Below are 19,068 nucleotides of genomic sequence, written 5' to 3'. Positions count from 1 at the left end.
ATCCTTTCTTGGTTGTAATTTTGTTTTGTGCATTAATAAAGGAAAAAACGTGCCGCCGCCCATGGACATCAACAATTAGGTCGCAATCTACCGCAAAGTAACATCCTTAAGTCTAGTTTAAAGGCACGTGCTTTAGCCCCGAGAACAGGGTCAGGGTATCCTTGTCCCGGGGGAAGTTTCCCTGAGCGATCGCCTCTGTTGCAGCTACAACGTGCCCTACGCTGAGCTGCCGCACTACTCGCTTCAGAACCTCGTGCTGCAGCAGCCCCACCTCCAGCCCTACCCCGTGAGTAAACCTGTTGTGCCGATGAGTAGGTATGGTAGGCAGCGGCTTGGCCCTGCCCCTGGCATTTGACGTCCATGAGCGACGATGACCACTTACCATCAGGTGGGCCGTATGTGCGTCTGCCTACAAAGGCAAAAAAATATTACATAAGATACGAAATTCATTCGGGTGTTTGTCTGTGCGCCTGCACAACAAAATCCCACAAGATGTTCAGAACCTACATATACATAGGTTTAAGAAAACTATTAAAGAACATCTGTGCAATAAAGCTTACTATAAAGTCAATGATTATCTAGAAGATTGCACAAAGTGGGAATGAGTTGCTCGCCCCGGGCATTTCAATATAGCAATAACTGTTACTTCTAAAAATTTATATTGAAAAAAATCTAATATTTAAAAAAAAAAAGCCCTCTGGGTTTCTTGACAGTTCTTCTCAGGACGGAGGCTAGTTCTTGTGAATTGGCGGTAGTTCTTTTGACGTTCAACAAGTATGTACTTTCATTTATGTTGAATAAAAAAAAATTGATTTGATTGATTGATTGAGTACCAGCGCCCTCGCCTTTAACTACCGCTGATTATTAATATAAAAAACTCAATCTTAACACTAAACATATTATTGTTATGCGCTGGAGTTGAGGATAAATAAAAATTCTACCAGAGTACAACTTGACACTGCATTAGCACTTAAAACACTTTAGAATTCTCAATTCGCTTCAGGTGATCCGTTCGCTGTTTCGCTTCGAGTAGTTCCGATTACTGGCATCTCTGCGACGGTTTTATAGCCGATACAACATCCCTAAAATTATCGAGAATGTTCCACACATTTCGAGTGTCGTGTTTCCGCTATCTGACAATAGATGGCGTTGTAATTCTCGAGCGCTCTCGATTTTGAGAGTTCTTTTGATGTTCGTCTCTGCTATTCGACGATAGATGGCGTTGCTCTCACCGGCGTAACAGTGTGCTTAGTGTTAAGTTTTGAACTGTTTCGCTTTTCGTTTTCAGTACCAAGAACAGCTGCAGTGGGCGGCGGTGGGCGCGCCCAAGCTGGTCATGCCGGATCTATACCCGATGCTGCACTACAACGTACCGTACCCACAGTACAACGTCATGTACCCGCAGGTGAGGACTTAACAGCACTTGTGACGTCATTTGAGGGTAAAATAAACTTTTTTTTTGATTGCTTAAATTGGTGGACGAGCTAATGGCCTGGTGTTAAGTGGTCACCCATGGACATTCACCAAGTAAATGTGCCACCCACTTTGAGATATAAGTTCTACGGTCTCAAGTTTAGTTACAACGGCTACTCCGCCCTTCAAACCGAAACGCATTTCAAATTTACTAAAAATCTATTTTCTATTTTTCAGTTGAATTTTCTATAAAAGCGTATTTATTTTCTAGATGCTACCACAGACTTACCCGATGTGTCAGCCCGTCTACCCGCTGCTAGAGAAGCCAGACAACCCTCAGCGAAGCTTCACCAAGAAACAGACCTCCGTGCCCAACTCCTGCCGCAACACCCCCCTCGCCACCCCGCCGGTGGAGCGGGGCGAGCCCGAGCGCGGCGCCGAGATATCCGACAGGATACAGCAGATCAAGGAGCAGATGGCGCAGATGTCCACCCGCGACAAGAGAAAGGACGACTGGAGGAAGAAGAACTACGGGAACGGAATCCTCGGCAGCTACCCGAGTGGCAACTACGGCGGGAGATCTACAGGGTGGGGTTTTTTTCATCACTTTACACTAGTTTCGTGGCCCGATTTCACTCGCGAACATTTTATTTCGCTCTTCGAGTCGTAGAAGTCACAAAGTAATCTCCGGAAATTACCTTAAGAAATATTCAGAAGTCGTCGTGTTTCGGTTTGAAGGGCGGTTCAGCCGTTGTAACTATACTGAGACCTTAGAACTTATATCTCGAGGTGGGTGGCGCATTTACGTTGTAGACGTCTATTGGCTCCGGTAACCACCTAACAACGGGTGAGCTGTGAGCTCGTCCACCCATCTAGGCAATAAAAAAATTCAAAAAATAAAAATTGGAGTGTCTGTTTGTAATAATAAAATAACCACTTTTTACTAAATGGTAGACAGTATGTGTATACTGTCTGTCTGTTTGTTCCGGCCAATCTCTGGAACGGCTGGACCGATTTTAACGGAGCTTTCACTGATAGGTAGCTGATGATATAAGGAGTAACTTAGGCTACTTTTTAATACGCTTTTATTAGCTTCAGACGTATGTATGTATGTAACGGAATCTTTGAACATGATTTTGACCCCCTTCGAAACGTCGGACTAACTCGAAATTTGGTATACTTATTAAGGACCGATGACAATTCAATATTACAAAAAAATATATTGAAAAAATTGAAATTCAACTAAAAAATGAAAAAAAAAATATTAATAAATTTGAATTAAAAATAGTGTAAGACAATGAGGTGCATGGTATCAGTAGTTATAAATATTTTATGAACAGATATGAATAGAAGGGTTATCTATATATTAATACGTGAAGCAAAAACTTTGTATCCCTTTTTACGAAAATTGCGCGGACGGAGGAGTATGAAATTTTCCACACTTATAGAGAATATAGAGAAGAAGTGCAGAATGCTAAAATAATGCATCAAAGATACATTAAATCAATAAAGAAAACATTACACACACTACATACCATGTATTTGACGCACACACGCATGCATACTATTTATTGTCAAACTTTTGTTCTTGACGTCTGTTGTCAAATTGAGAATAGATTAGATGTTGTTTGTCTTTGTGGTCTTTCTTAATATTTTTTTATACAGTAGCCTTGGCAAAATTTGTGATTATAGAAGTATAAAATACAATAGTGTACAAACTTACAATTCCAATTAATTATAGTCGAATTTCGACTACTGCGGGACCTCTAGTTTTGATAATATTCTGAAAAACTATTTTTTAGTTGGATTTTCTATAAAAGCGTATTTTGTTAGTTTTTTTAAACTATTATTTATTTTAGACCAGTTACGATAATAACAGTGAGTGAAGTCGCGGAACTCGGCTATCAATGATAATACTTTTGAAGCGAAACGCGGGCGGATCGCTGGTTGAAAATAAGTACATATACTTGGCTAGATCAATAACCATGTCCTTTTGTCCGCAGGAGACCTTCGAACGAATCACAGCTGAGCAAGGAGGCCCGCGTCATCGTCAACTCCATAAGGAATATGCACCCTAAAAATACATGTAAGCCGCCATGCCACGGGTGAACGAGCTCACAGACCGCCTGATCTTAAGTGTTTCACGTTTGGTTGAATCGCATCGCTTGATAGATACCCGAATATATTTCGAAGTCGTCGGGACCTAAAGGATAAGACGTTCGGTGCATTCGTATGTAGCGATGCACCGGTGTTCGAATCCCGCAGGCGGGTACCAATTTTTCTAATGAAATAGACGTACTCAACAAATGTTCACTATTGACTTCCACGGTGAAGGAATAACATCGTGTAATAAAAATGAAATCCGCAAAATTATAATTTGCGTAATCACTGGTGGTAGGACCTCTTGTGAGTCCGCACGGGTAGGTACCACCGCCCTGCCTATTTCTGCCGTGAAGCAGTAATGCGTTTCGGTTCGAAGGTTAGGGCAGTCGTTGTAACTATACTTGAGACCTTAGAACTTATATCTCAAGGTGAACCGTGAGCTCGTCCACCCATCTAAGCAATAAAAAATATTTATTTTTAATTGTAATATTTTTCGTAATTATAGATCATCAGGAGGGGCGCAGAGAGCAGGAGGGGCCGCGCGGGCCCCCCGGCAGGCGTTCCGACCGGGATGACAGGAGCTCCTCCTACCGACCCCAGTACTTCATCAGACAGGTCTGCCTTCACTGGTTTTATCTGCAGCGTTACGACCGCCTGTGTACTGAGTGCGAGTTTTTTAACGTTCTCGATAGCGTAAAAGTTAACTCTGATTTGTATGCAGTTGGAACAGCGCCCCTAGCGGCAAACGTAGGCAAACGTTCCAACTCCATACAAATTTGAGTTAATTTTTTTAATTTTTTTATTGCTTAGATGGGCGGACGAGCTCATAGCCCACCTGGTGTTAAGTGGTTACTGGAGCCCATAGACATCTACAACGTAAATGCGCCACCCTCCTTGAGGTATAAGTTCTAAAAAAGTATAGTTACAACGGCTGCCCCACCCTTCAAACCGAAACGCATTACTGCTTCACGGCAGAAATAGGCAGGGTGGTGGTACCTACACGCGCGGACTCACAAGAGGTCCTACCACCAGCAAAAACCTGTCCACCTGTTTTGTAACAATGGTGCTGTGCAATGATTCTTCGAGCTCACAGTCCCCCCTATGTTGGTTATAGGTGGGACTATGAGCTCGTCCACCCATCTTATCTTGTTTTTGTCTTACAGATGTCTCCGGGGACGTGGTGCAGACGCTCTCCCGGACCAGTTCATCCAGGTAAAGCCGCTTGTGTTAATGGCGATGTTAATGGCGGTTATATATTAATATGTGAAGCAAAAACTTTGTATCCCTTTTTTACAAAAATTGCCCGGACGATGGAGGATGAAATTTCCCACACTTATAGAGAATATAGAGAAGGAGTGCAAAATGTTAATTTTTTTTTTTAATTATGCATAAAAAATTCATTAAATCAATAAAGAAAACATTACACACACTACCATGTATTTGAGACAACACATTATACTCTGCGTTTATTGTCAAACTTTTGTTCTTGACGTCTGTTGTCAAATTGAGAATAGATTAAATATTGTTTGTCTTTAATACTATTTATGTATAGTGTAGTTTTCGCGAAATCTTTGATTTTATTAACGAAGTCTAATAGTGTTTGATAATATAACCATAATAATGTTTATAAATAAAATTTCAATTAATTATAGTCGAATTTCGACTACTGCGGGATCACTAGTTTACATGTAACTAGCTGACCCGGCAGACTTCGTAGTGCCTCAATAAATAAATAAAAGACCTAAACTTTTGTATAAAATAAACTTAAAACAAACAAAAGGAATCCGTCCGACGGGGGACACGTCAAAGGAAAAAAACAGAATTGTTATTTTTATTTATATTCCAAGCAGTTTCATTGCTATCTACCTTCTAAACCTTCTCTGGACTTCAACAAATAATTCAAGACCAAAATTAGCCAAATCGGTCCAGCCGTTCTCGAGTTTTAACGAGACTAACGAACAGCAATTCATTTTTATATAATTATATAGATTAACATTTCATTTTATGAAAAAGTATCTACCTATAATTAATAGATAGTCTAATAATATTTGGCGCTTCCTTTAAAGTTCACCCTGATGCTAATGTGGCGCCAAGCTTAAATTTTTATTTTTATTTTTTATTGCTTAGATTTGTGGACGAGCTCACAGCCCACCTGGTGTTAAGTGGTTACTGGAGCCCATAGACATCTACAACGTAAATGCGCCACCCACCTTGAGATATAGTTCTAACGTCTCAGTATAGTTACAACGGCTGCCCCACCCTTCAAACCGAAACGCATTACTGCTTCACGGCAGAAATAGGCAGGGTGGTGGTACCTACCCGCGCGGACTCACAAGAGGTCCTACCACCAGTAACTCATTAGACACTTCATATACACAGTTGATTTTCCTTACCTCTACCCTCCATAAATGTTTTTAGCAATAACCTAGAATATACTAATTATTGTTTGAGCAATTAACGCGCCATTTTAACACCAGTCAGTCAGTAACCAATGTTAGATAGATTAATACGAGATTGTGAAATGCTAATAATGTATGTAATTGATTTCAGTATTAAACAACCCCGGACGTCCCTCCCCGGATTCCAGGGGGGGTCGCCGCCCCCATCACGGCTCGGGCCCCCGGGCCGCGCCACACCTGCACTCCTGAAGCCGTCGGACAACTCATTAGTATTTCGACATTGTCATTATCATAACTACCCTCTCAAGCACGTTTCGTAGAACAAATATTGGAAATCGTCCAGGGGAAAATCCTTTTGTGGTCTGCGGGTATATTGACAGTCCATTGACAGTGTCCGGCGTTTGTAATAACTGACGTCTCAATGTTTAGATTCGTTTTGCGTATAACGTTCTCTTTTCTATGCGAGCTGATATTTAATATAAAATCTTTTAGAACACGCGCAAGTAACCCTGACGCTTGTCAATGACTGTTCAATAAATATGTCGACAAAATAAAACTACGGTTAACAAGTCAAAGGTCGATCTCTCTTGATTCGTCAACGCGCAATGGAAAGCTAAGTGTCGTTGGATCACACGAGAGTCGCGAGGTCAATGACCGCGCGCGTCACTCCCCGCTTCAAACAAATCTCTACATACCCTCGTTTTTTTTTTTGTTATCAAACAATAAAATTCCGATCTGCACATCAGACGCACATTGTCCGCAATTAAAAAACTTCCAAACGCATATTATTCTTGTATATAAATATATAACTTAAAAGAAAATCTATGTGGCAGCGTTTTCGATCTCTTTATAAAACAAAACTAGTCATTAAATTTAAAACTAAAGATGTTACCGTTCGTATTGTGAGCTGTGTGACGGCACAACTTCCGGGGGGTCGGGGCGGCTTAACGTCGACCGGGCCGTGCTCAGTCCGCCCCAGTAACTTGGTCACGTCAGATTCGAAATATTTCAATACTGTCCAACGTAATCCACAAAACGTGGTCGTACTAAAACGCGTAGGGTAACCATAAATCTATACTAATATTATAAAGAGGAAAGATTTGTTTGTTTGTTTGTATTGAATAGGCTCGGAAACTACTGAACCGATTTGAAAAATTCTTTCACTGTTTGGAAGCTACACTGTTCCCGAGTGACATAGGCTATATTATTTTTTAACAAAAATTAAGGATCCGTACTAAAACTCCAATAATGTAACCCAAGGTGTAAAAAAATTACCTAAAATTTTTAAAGACCCGAGCGAAGCCGGAGCGGGCCACTAGTCTTAAATATAAATTTACTATATATAAAATAACAATTAGCGGAACCGATAGTTGAGTTGTCTTGTGGCCGCGTATTAAATTCGATAATTTCAAACTTTCTTTTTATTACTTATAATGATCTGGACTGTTTTTGTAAAACACTAGCAACTCGCCCTCGTTTCGCTTTGGAAACATTAAATTCTGTTACTGATAGCTGAATCCCGCGATTTTACCCGCGGTTATTGTCGTGCCACGGGTGACGCCGCGGGGCGAAGCTAGTCTAAAAAAGTAGCCTAAGTTACTCCTTATATCATCAGCTACCTATCAGTGAAAGTCTCGTCAAAATCGGTCCAGCCGTTCCAGAGATTAGCCGGAACAAACAGACAGACAGACAGACAAAAATTGTAAAAAAATGTTATTTTGGTGTATGTACCGTATATATATTCATATGCATGTAGTAAAAAGCGGTTATTTCAATACTACAAACAGACACTCTAATTTTATTTATATGTATAGATTATATTAAGATTGCTTTACATTAAGTTTTTTTTTCTTCTAAATGCAACAAATAAACATAACCTTCTCTCAAATTTTATATATATATATTATTTTGATGGCATAAACTTTAAGTTAAGAGCAGAGTAAAAGTCCTTAACGCAAAGCCACCCTCCGGAACGTCGTCTGTTGAAAACTAGATTTCGACCTCACGTCTCAAAGCTTGATTCGATTTGAGGTGTCGTGAGATCATCCGGGACCTCAACATTAAAATTGTTAGCGTTTTTTTTTTTTTCTCTTTTATTTATTAGTCATATTCTTCATTAACAGCGGTACTTACAATGCTTGTTTGTATGTATAGATTTAAGTTTTTTTTTATTTATTTCGATTTCATTATATTTAAATGAATTCTAAACGTGTATATATATAAAATGTATTGAGATGTGGTGTTGTTTCGTTGGCGTGAACCTCTATTACAATGTTAATTATTAGAACAATGATTTGCGAGTTAAGTGTGTTATTTTAGAGTTGTAATCGTTTTTTGGTCGGTCATTGACAGTGTTATTGGCACGGTCGTTTTTTTTAAGTTACCAAGCGTGAGTCTTTGTGAGTATCAGGAGTTGGACATACGAAAGAAACCGGTCAGAGTTGTTATTACTGATTAAAATTGTCGGTCATTGACAGTGTTATTGGCACGGTCGTTTTTTTAAGTTACCAAGCGTGAGTCTTAGTGAGTATCAGGAGTTGAACGTACAAGGAAACCGGTCAGAGTTCTTATTACTGATTAAAATTGTCGGTCATTGACAGTGTTATTGGCACGGTCGTTTTTTTAAGTTACCAAGCGTGAGTCTTAGTGAGCATCAGGAGTTGAACGTACAAGGAAACGGTCAGAGTTCTTGTTACTGATTAAAATTGTCGGTCACTGACAGTGTTATTGGCACGGTCGTTTTTTTAAGTTACCAAGCGTGAGTCTTAGTGAGTATCAGGAGTTGAACGTACAAGGAAACGGTCAGAGTTCTTGTTACTGATTAAAATTGTCGGTCACTGACAGTGTTATTGGCACGGTCGTTTTTTTAAGTTACCAAGCGTGAGTCTTTGTGAGTATCAGGAGTTGGACATACAAAAGAAACCGGTCAGTTGTCTTGTTACTGATTAAAATTGGAATAAATTACGATTGAAATGTCGCGTGAGGTCAGTGACCTTGTGTGACGTGGAAACTACCTTCATTTCCACACATATTTTTGTTGAGATTTTATCTAACTTATAATTTGCTTCGTGAGCGCAAATACTCACGCTGAGCTCGCATGAGTAGGCACTACCATTATACACCTTTTATTCGTCTGCAGGAATCTCTCGTCCCCTATAAGCTCATTATATTACTCGAGTCGAATTAACTCATTTGACTATAGTAGAATTATTTTGTCCGTGCAGTTTGGGTCATAAAACATAGGCCGGCTAGGGCGGTGAGCATGTTGCGCGGGTGCAACGCCATTATCGATAAAAACAAATGAGTTATCGAAGGCAGGTACACGGCGGCGGGGCGGTATAAAACGCGTCACAAAACGAAGAAAGGCCTAAAGTCATTTGAAGAGTTCAACCTCTTAATTATTGGACAGTTAAATCTATCGGGTTTTTTCTAAACACTTAATTTAATCAATACCTAATTCTAATACTATTACTAAAAAACTTGTCTCTATTATCTTCTTAGAATTCGAAGGTAACTTGAATATCCACATTCGCTTTCTCTAACCAATTCTTTGAGATTTGCCTCAACTTCATATCTCATTTGTTCTGCTTCTCTCATTTTAGTAATCCCATCTCTTAAGGTATAAGCGGGGACTCTTGGATTTGCTGGATCGCGGAAGAACGGCAAAGTCCTGAAGTAATCTTTCATTTTGTGGTCTAGGATACCAAGAACAGATCGAGATGAAGTCTCTGGGCCAGTTATCAAAACTAAGCTCACTTCGATCTTCTTCGGTGGTATGATGTTACATTTGACTTCTAAAATCGAGAGAGAGTCCAAGATTGAAACGAGTTGGTCAAAATTTCGATAAAGTGATGTTAGTACAGATAATACAAGAAGAGATACTATTTGTTCTTTGTTAACAAATGGTATATAGACCATGATCTTTTCATGATAATCTATAACTTCAGAATTTCTTTCTATTGCGAGAAGACACATGATTAAATTCCTTTGATGTCTTTTCGTAATAAAGTGTTCTGAAATTTCTTCGACTTGATATTTCTCCCTGACTGTCCAAACACAAGGATGACTCCTTACACTTTTGAGAAGACTCTCATTGGCCTGTCCTAATATGTGCTTCAGGTAATTTACCCTGTTAGGTCTTGTTGATAACAGCTGAATCTTTTTTTGTGCTAGTTTCCAATTCAAAGAATGAAGTTCTCCAATGGGTTCTTGTGATTCTATGTAGTTATTCTGTAAATCCAGAAAACAAACTACATAGACCTCATCATTATGAGGATGGCTGGCGGATGGTTTGTGGAAGTCGCAAAGATATCCAAGAGACTTGCACCGATATCTTATGTGAGTTAACTCGTCATGGGATTTGATGAACATTTTGTTTATAATTAAACTTGCAGGTGTTAGATAGGTTCTAACTAAAGGAAGGTATATATCCAATTTGTCGGTGTTAGTCAGATCTGTTTTTAGTTCTGCATCCATATTGAGAATAAGGATTGCATGATTTTCGCTCCGTATTATAGTGGTGAATTTTTCAATGAAAGCTTTGTTTGTAATATCAGTTTCTCCTAGACATGTTTCCTCTAAGTATAATAGTCTATCTGTAGGACTACATTGATCTCCGACTAATGCTGGAGGACTTATGTTGAGTACATTCTCTTTATTTTCGACGATGTCACTTTGCAATGTATTATAAATCAGATGAGAAGTGGTGAACAAGTGAGAGAAGTAATGGAGGATTCCTCCTGATCCCTCTGCTAGTGTGATGATCAATCCCTCTTGAGGAAGTATTTCTGGATAATAACTCATTACTTGATGAATTTTTGATGCTGAAGTACTAATTCTTCCAACCTGTCTGGTGCAGTGATGAACCCACTTTACCCATAATGGACTTTCTGTCATTCCGTGTTCTAGCAGGGAGTCAAAAGAGAAGTGGAAACAGTTGTTTAATGGCTCACTAATCTCGATTCTCTGTGGAGAATCATTATCTTTGACCATCTCTTTGTTGAATCGGCTGGATAAGGGAAACCTAGGCTCTATGTGTTCACTTATCTCACTCTTGAGATCACGCCAAACAGAAATTGCATCAGTTTCTTCGAATTTAATCTCAACCGAGAGCCCCTTTGTTAGATCTATAGGGACCTTCGATCTCCATTCGTGAACATTAGACCCTCCGCATTGAGGAATTCTCATAATCCCTCTTTTTTGGATGGTTGTTAGTCTTGAATCTTCATGGATAAGGTGTCCTACAAAGATTCTCCAGAAATAAGCTTGTTTAGAAATTAAGTCAGAGGAGAACGTGGTAAATGCACAGGCTCTAAAGAACATTCCTTTTCTATTTCGGATATACTCTAGAGTTGACTTAGCAAGTATCTTTGCTAGTCCACTTGTTTGAGTCACTGAGGAGTGCTTCTCTATAGGAACTCCTAGGAGTTGAAGTATTTCTTGCATTCTCTCACTGTTGATTATTAAGTAAGATAAGTGTTCGAATATCGAGACAGGATATTCTCTAGAGCTTCCTATTACAAATTCTACTAGCTGCTTGCTTCCTTGTAATGCTCCAACCAGGACATAGTCTATGTTCGCATTACGAAATTCTGACATTAAGTTGCTACTAGTTCTTTCTGTTGACTCATCAGTCTTGACCCCTTGAAATGTTTCCAATGTATTGTGAACTTCTGGGTCATGGAGACGTGCAGTTGCTAATTTCCTTCCTACAGATAGAGACATTGCGAGTGTGCAAATATGAATACTTTCTGTCAAGTTAGTTTTACTTAATTTAGAGTTAACTTGATCTTGAATCATTCTTGATTGGTAGCTCATGTGTTGGAGATTTATTGATATAGGTGTATTGAGAATTAAATAAGTACAATCCGGACAATTTAAAGGCACTGCATATGTATCGGCAATAGGTATTCCTCTACTCGCACATTCAGTTACATAATTTTGTATATAAAGAAAAATTTCTTGGAAAAATAGGTTGTAATCTTCATTTCCTCTGAGTGCTTTTCCAAGAAGGTTGGTATTGATAGTGACATGTGTTGCAAGGTTTTCCATTAATGAGAAAAGAGCAGACCTTTTCTGGGAAGAAGCTTTAAACCTGTGTTCATAACTCCCGCCGTAATTCCTTCCACACCAATCTGAGAGAGGAGTTTGACTAAATTCAGTGGGTAAATATTTAAGTTTTTCTTGAATCATTTTATTCACAAGCCCAATTAGAGCACTATTAGGATCCATTCTTTCTAAATATGTAAGAATATAGTACAGTTTCATCACTGATTTGATTTGAGGATTTGGGTTAACGACTGTCAATTTTGGTTTGATCATCTTTTCAGGGGTCGATGAGCCCAAATAAGGTTCAAATGGTCCTCGAACCTTGAGTGCATTTCTCCCTTCAGTTTTAAGTTTGTAAGATGTTTTAACAATTATACAGTCTTTTTTAAGGTGTTTTTCTGCTGTGTCATAATCTTCTATTTTAACCTGTTCACAGGGGACAGGACTTGTAATCCCAGTAATCGGAAATCCCCAGGTAGTCTCTCTGAGCCACTGTGAAGCTTTAAAAGTACAAGGAATAGAGGAAAGGGCACTTTCTAAAAGATGGGTTCCATTGACCGGTAATTCCGATTTGATCAATCTTTTCTTAAGTACCTCGATGGCCTCAGCATCTTTGAATTTCCCTAAAGAGAAAATCGTCTCTGTTCTATTTGGATCCTCATTTATCATCCGATTGATTGTTTGAAGATTAGAGAAACTCCCTATTAGCTGTAACTGGACTCCTTCATTTGAATTTCTTAGAATCTCATGTGCCAGATTAGCAACATATGGTCTCATAGTAGTCAAAATACTACATAATGCTTCCAGATCTGAACGGTCTGCACCTAATAATCTTATAACTTTAGGGTTGGTGACATAGGTGGGTAGAAATTCTTCGATAATTTCTCGAGCTTTTCTTTCAAAGTTTGGCATGCCGACAATATTCAAACTGTATATATCTTCTACTAATTTGACAGGATCATAAGTAGCTTTAATATTACATGGAATGAGGTGTAATATATGATTATATATTCTAGGACTATTCTTTCTTATAGTCTCAATAACTTTAAGCCAGATTGTTAGTGGATCAGGGCATCCTCTCTGACAATGTTGATACATGTTTGAAAGAGGTAATCCCCCTAGAATAGAGGGAATATTCATCAGGGCACATAATTTATCTGTCTCTCTGGACTTAAGATCAAGTATACCTTTCCGTTTAAGAGTGTTACCTAATTCTAGCGAGTAAAGGAAAAAAGGTGTGACCGGAGAGACATAATTTCTGGACATATTTTCGGTTGTGGTAGAGACTCCAGTAATCAAGGATTGTAAAGATGGAAATCCTTCATTTATATCGGGTATCATTCTATTGAGTCTTTTGAGACTATCATCGATTCTGATTGACTTGTAATATCTAACTTTTGAGTACTCAAACAGATTTTGAGAATACCAAGTTTCCTGGAGTTTCAATAAGAGACCAGCGGATATGAAAAGATAATCCAAGCTATTGAGCAGAAGTTTAATATAAAAATGAGGTCTGCCCTGTTGTTCAGTACTCAATCTTATGTGGATTATCTGATTATCTCCTTGCCCCATTACTTCACCATGGATATTACATTCTTCTAACGCAATTTTGATGATCATTATTGTTGTTAGTGTCCACGCTTTTTGTCTCATTCCTTCGAATCCTCCAAACTGGTTGTAATGGCAATAATCTCCTGCTAATGGTTCGCCGTCTGGTCCTATTTTTGGAGGGGTTAATCTAGAACTAAGCAATACCATGCAGCGATTAAACCATAAATGAGAGTCAGAATAAAGATTCTTCCTTCCATGTAAATCATCCAATTCTTGAAATAAATATTTATTTAATTCATGACGATTAAGTTGATTCCATGAACTCAGATCTAAATTAAGGTTTGCATGACCTTTTTCTTTGAGATGAGATGCAACTTTATCCATCCTCTTTGCAACTTCAAGTTCAGTATTAGTCATAGTTTGTTCTCTTATATATGGGAGAATATTGTCACTTAGAGACTTTTCCATACAAACTTGCATTAGTCTCATCTCGTAAGTTTGCTTACAGAACACCCTGCCCTTGATGTTTAACTCTCTTTCCTTTCGACAAAGTTGCACTATATCATCTCGCAAGTGATTATAGAATGAATTTTCTTGATCCATTATTTTTCTTGCTAATTCTCCTTCATCACCCTTGAGGTATCTTGATAACACTCGAGGTTCAAAATCATTCCAACTCCTAGGTTTTCTTTGATTGTAAAGATTTTGGAAAGCACATTGATCATAGGGTCGAAACCATTCTTCTCTTGGGGGTGAGCATGCAGTATCTTTCAACAATTCCTTTTCATCTATTTCTAAACTCATGTCATGGTTTTTATCCAGTTTCAGGTTTCCCCAGGCAGATAAAGGTAATGATTTTAATTCATTAGCTGTTAATACTCTTTCATCTTTCAAGCAATCAACTAGTACTGGGTGAAGTTCTCCTAATACTTTATGATGTGGATAGTTCCCTTTCTTCCTAAAGTAATTCATAAAGTACGTCTTTCTGAACATCCACAAAACTTTCTTCGCTATATTATCATCAACTGGGATCTGTTTTTTAGAGTTCAAACGGAGTTTTTCGATCCCTTCAGTTGGATGTAATATTGGATGACCATAATTCTTGCTCAAGTTTGAGAAGTAAAGAGAGATCGGGACTGCAATATCTCGGTTATTTGATATGTTAAGACAGGACATTAAATCTAATATATCTCTTATATCATGTTTATTGTATTTTTCGAACAACTCTGCCTCTATCGAATCCTTTAATGTTTTAAACCCTAGATCTTCTACTTCATCTGACACTGTACATCCTATACAGTAAGCATCCCAGTTCTTCATGATATCAAAGAAGTGATTTTTATACTTAGATCTAAGTAAGACCAATGATGAGTGAAGACGGTCATAATGGTTTAAAAGACCTCTTAGTCCTTCATTTTGTTCTTTAATTGCAACATGTAATCTTATGTAGAATCGTGTCTGCAAGTTATCAAGAACACACATAATTAATGTAGTAGGGAACAAAAAGTATTTTCCGTTTGTTTTGATACTGGTCAGCTCTTTTTCAATTAGCAAGTCATCTGAGATCATATGGAATTCTCCTAGAGTTTGTTCAATATTAGTTATTTATACGAAGGGTGGTGAGACATTGTTATGCTACGAGTCATTTTTTTTAAATTTTTTTTATTGCTTAAATGGTTGGACGAGCTCACAGCCCACCTGGTGTTAAGTGGTTACTGGAGCCCATGGACATCAACAACGTAAATGCGCCACCCACCTTGAAATTTGTACTTACCTGTACATTTGTACTTACCTGCAAATTATAGTACATTATGTCGAGGAGAAATGTGTTTCTATGCATTCGTTCTCTGAATTTCTTTAGCGACACAATGGCTACTCCTTTGTTTTGTATCAAAACGGCAGAATTTATTCAAAATAATATTTGCGCGTGTTGTTATCAACAATGTGTGAAATTTTTTGACTGAAATGAAAATAGATCCCGAAAAGTTACATAGTGCTAATTTCTGCCGTTCTCGTTGACTTGCTGCGGCGATATCTGGTGTAAGTGTTCGATTAGTGATTTTTACTTTCATTTTTATCACTAACCCACAAAATGACAAAACGAAATACACTATCGATAACGCTTATCGACAACAATAATGCGCATCACTATGCCCGTCCATAAGGCTCGTGAGTGGAAGAGACCCATGCATCAGCCCGCTGAGTTTCTCGCCGGATCTTCTCAGCGGGTCGCGATTCCGATCCGGTAGTAGATTCATTCGCGAAGCAGTTGCTCTTGAGTTGTTAGGTCTCCTTCGGAGGCGCTCGGGCAGTTGTTAGCAAATCCCGCCCCTCTTGGCTGAGCCTTTGCTCGCCCACCTGTCCTGGTGAAGCTGGAAAGGCCTCCGGGCCACCAGTAATCTTTCAATCATAGAGAGAGAGCGAAATACTCGCTTCACCGCTCCGATTTTTTATGACCCAAACTGCACGGACAAAATAATGCTACTATAGTTCACTTCGGATTCAAAACGTTCCCTTAATACTCATCCAGTTCATAAACTATGAATGACTACGTTCACAATATTAATAACATACGGGGGTAGTTTTTTTTTTTTGTATTGCTTATATGTGTGGACGAGCTCACAGCCCACTTGGTGTTAAGTGGTTACTGGAGCCCATAGACATCTACAACATAAATGCGCCACCCACCTTAAGATATAAGTTCTAAGGTCTCAGTATAGTTACAACGGCTACCCCACCCTTCACACCGAAACGCATTACTGCTTCACGGCAGAAATAGGCAGGGCGGTGGTACCTACCCGCGCGGACTCACAAGAGGTCCTTCCACCAGTGAATATGTGCCGTCTTAACTAAGTCAATGGTAAATGCATTTAGTGTTTTTATGGAGTACAGAGGTAATAAGAATCATTATGGAGAAAAGTTAAGTGTTCAACCGTATACTATAAATAACAGTTCAAAAAATTTTCTGCCGTGAAGCAGTAATGCGTTTCGGTTTGAAGGACGGGGCAGCCGTTGTAACTAGATCTTAATATCTCAAGGTGCGTGGCGCATTTACGTTGTAGATGTCTATGGGCTCCAGTAACCACTTAACATCACGTGGGCTGTGAGCTCGTCCACCCATCTAAGCAACAAAAAAAAAGGTTCAAAAACCTCTCTCAGTGGCGCTGGTGTAGGCAAAGGGTATGGTATGAATGTAGCAATTTTAAATGAACTAAAATATACAGAGCTAAATTAATATAATTTCGACTAAAGTAATTAATTATTAAAAAATTGAAAATGCTTACTTTGTACAAAATAATCTAGAAAATATAACCTTAAATAAAAATTATTACAAGAAAACTTGCACTTAAGAGCTCATCCTAAAGGCTTCGTCAAACAGAACGCGTACTTAGCGCGCATCGGAGCGCCAACTAACGCCGCGCTATGACGCCGAGATGTGTTGTACTACTATGGTAACATACCGTCAAACAGAGCCCCAGCGCTGTAAGTACGCAGCGCTTTGTCGCGGCGTTAGGACGCTTTGACGTCAGGCGTTGTAATTTATTACAATTTTTATTTTAGCGTCCGAGTGAATGTGTATTTAAAATACTGGATAATGCCCGAAAAAATGATATAAATAGTTAGAAAATACCCATGCTTATACAATGCCACATCTGAATCACTCGATTTCTTAATACTTTTAAATTTTCACACTGCTATCGAAAGGCACTATGATTTGGCGAATGCGTTGCGTCAAGGAGCGTTAGACTCATCTATTCAGTTTGAAGAGCGCGGCGTTAAGTACGCGTTCTGTTTGACAATGGCTTAAATCTGATTCCAACTTGAAAGTTAGATTGGTTCAGTGACCGGTCACTTTTGAAGCGTCTTATAGCCAGACTTTGAATTGTATACTCAAAACTTATCATATCAGCGGAGCGGAAGAGATATGTGGTGTGGAGTTTAAAACTATATTAAATTTGAATTCGTTATCTAAAATAGGTTTACAAGTTTGAATGTTTATCGATTAAGACGGACGGTATATTCTAAAGTTGACAGATGACATTCCCTGTCGAACTGACAGGTGTCAATATAAGTTCAGAGAGTCGTTACGTTAGAGCGTATTTATATGAGAGGTTTATTGTAATGTGTAGAGTATATGATTGTTATTATTAAAGATTTTAGCCTAATATGTGTTGTTTTTTTATATTTCTAACCCCCGTCGCCTTGTGTTTTGTTGAGATTATATTGAGTATTTTTTTTATTTTATTGCTTATGTGGGCCCATAGACATCTACAACATAAACGCGCCAACCACCTTGAGATATAAGTTGTAAGGTCTCAGTATAGTTACAACGGTTACCCCGCCCTTCAAACCGAAACGCATTACTACTTCACGGCAGAAATAGGCGGGGTGGTGGTACCTACCCGTGCGGACACAAGAGGTCCTGCCACCGGTAAATAGCAACTTATAGCAACTGCTTGAAGATTAAAGACAAAGATATGTACTGCAGAGTTTACCCGATGACTTGAAGAAGTTTTTGTACAGCACGCAATGTAACAACTAGATATCAGCTGACTTAGCTGTACATTGCGTGTCCCTGAAATTTATGTAAACGCTTGGTATGGTATTGTGAAATGTTGTTGTTACTTTATTCGCAATTAGACCTGTTTCTAATGCTTCATGTAATTGAAAGAAAAATACGAGCAATGGTGCTTACCCCCACTCATATTAGCATATTCATTTTATTTCTTAACCCTGGCCTTAAAAAGGCGACCGATTGCACCTACCAAATAAGATTACAAACCTTTAATTACGTAGGGACGACCACACGTAATAAGGGTGTGGCGAATAAAAAGGTCACTACCACATCTAGATAGACCTTAACCTATTTGGAGGGAGTCGAAAAGGAAAAGGAAGAATGACAGATGGCAAGGACAAAAGGTGAGAAGATAAAAACACGTACCTATTTTTTTTTACAAATCTGATTCAGACATTGATATAAATACAACTGGTAGGACCTCTTGTGAGTACGCTGGGTAGTTACCACCACCCTGCCTATTTCTACCGTGAAGCAGTAATGCGTTTCGGTTTGTTGGCAGCCATTGTAACTATACTTGAGACCTTAGAACTTATATCTCAAGATGGGTGGCGCATTTACGTTGTAGATGTCTATGGGCTCCAGTAACCACCTAACACCAGGTGGGCTGTGAGCCCGTCCATCCGTCTAAGCAATAAGAAAATACTATAATATAGATTAGCCTGTTTCACTAAAGAGACTATTTAACAGAGGTCTTTAAGAGCAAAAAGCGAAAATATATTTATCTAGCTGACCCGGTAGACTTCGTAGTGCCTCAATCGATAATAAAAGACCTATACTTTCATATAAAATAAACTGAAACAAAAGGAATCCGTCCGACGGAGGACACATCAAAGGAAAAATAAAATTGTTATTTTTATTTAATTCCGGGCATTTTCATATTTTTTTGAACCTTCTCTGGACTCCCACAAATAATTCAAGACCAAAATTAGCCAAATCGGCTCAGCCGTTCTCGAGTTTTAGCGAGACTAACGAACA

At 38.8% G+C, this 19,068-nt stretch overlaps 2 protein-coding genes across 3 annotated transcripts in view; one reads left to right on the top strand and one right to left on the bottom strand.

Moving 5' to 3' along the window:
• LOC101745325 (R3H domain-containing protein 2) overlaps positions 1 to 8,298 on the top strand; it is a 71,882-nt gene extending 63,584 nt beyond the window's left edge. For both annotated transcript variants that reach the window (XM_012689408.4, XM_012689407.4), the window contains exons 26-32: positions 205 to 286; positions 1,289 to 1,405; positions 1,685 to 2,001; positions 3,417 to 3,499; positions 4,022 to 4,131; positions 4,680 to 4,728; positions 6,067 to 8,298. In XM_012689408.4, coding sequence (XP_012544862.2) covers positions 205 to 286; positions 1,289 to 1,405; positions 1,685 to 2,001; positions 3,417 to 3,499; positions 4,022 to 4,131; positions 4,680 to 4,728; positions 6,067 to 6,164 — 856 coding nt within the window. In that variant the 3' untranslated portion in view covers positions 6,165 to 8,298. The remainder of the gene's footprint in view (positions 1 to 204; positions 287 to 1,288; positions 1,406 to 1,684; positions 2,002 to 3,416; positions 3,500 to 4,021; positions 4,132 to 4,679; positions 4,729 to 6,066) is intronic.
• Positions 8,299 to 9,106: 808 nt separating this feature from the next.
• LOC134200137 (uncharacterized) lies at positions 9,107 to 17,676 on the bottom strand. The gene has a single exon (XM_062672244.1). It carries the CDS (start codon positions 15,081 to 15,083, stop codon positions 9,405 to 9,407), a length of 5,679 nt encoding a protein of 1,892 aa, XP_062528228.1. The 5' UTR covers positions 15,084 to 17,676; the 3' UTR covers positions 9,107 to 9,404.
• Between the last annotated feature and the right edge of the window lie 1,392 nt (positions 17,677 to 19,068).

This window comes from Bombyx mori, chromosome 2 (genome assembly GCF_030269925.1).
Source record: "Bombyx mori chromosome 2, ASM3026992v2".
NCBI lineage: Eukaryota > Metazoa > Arthropoda > Insecta > Lepidoptera > Bombycidae > Bombyx > Bombyx mori.
The sequence above is the reverse complement of the archived record's forward strand: the minus strand, read 5'-3'. Positions and strand labels throughout refer to the sequence as shown.

Bases quoted from the DNA above. Each gene is read 5' to 3' on its own strand.
- LOC134200137 (XM_062672244.1), bottom strand. From the start codon at position 15,083: ATGATCTCAGATGACTTGCTAATTGAAAAAGAGCTGACCAGTATCAAA.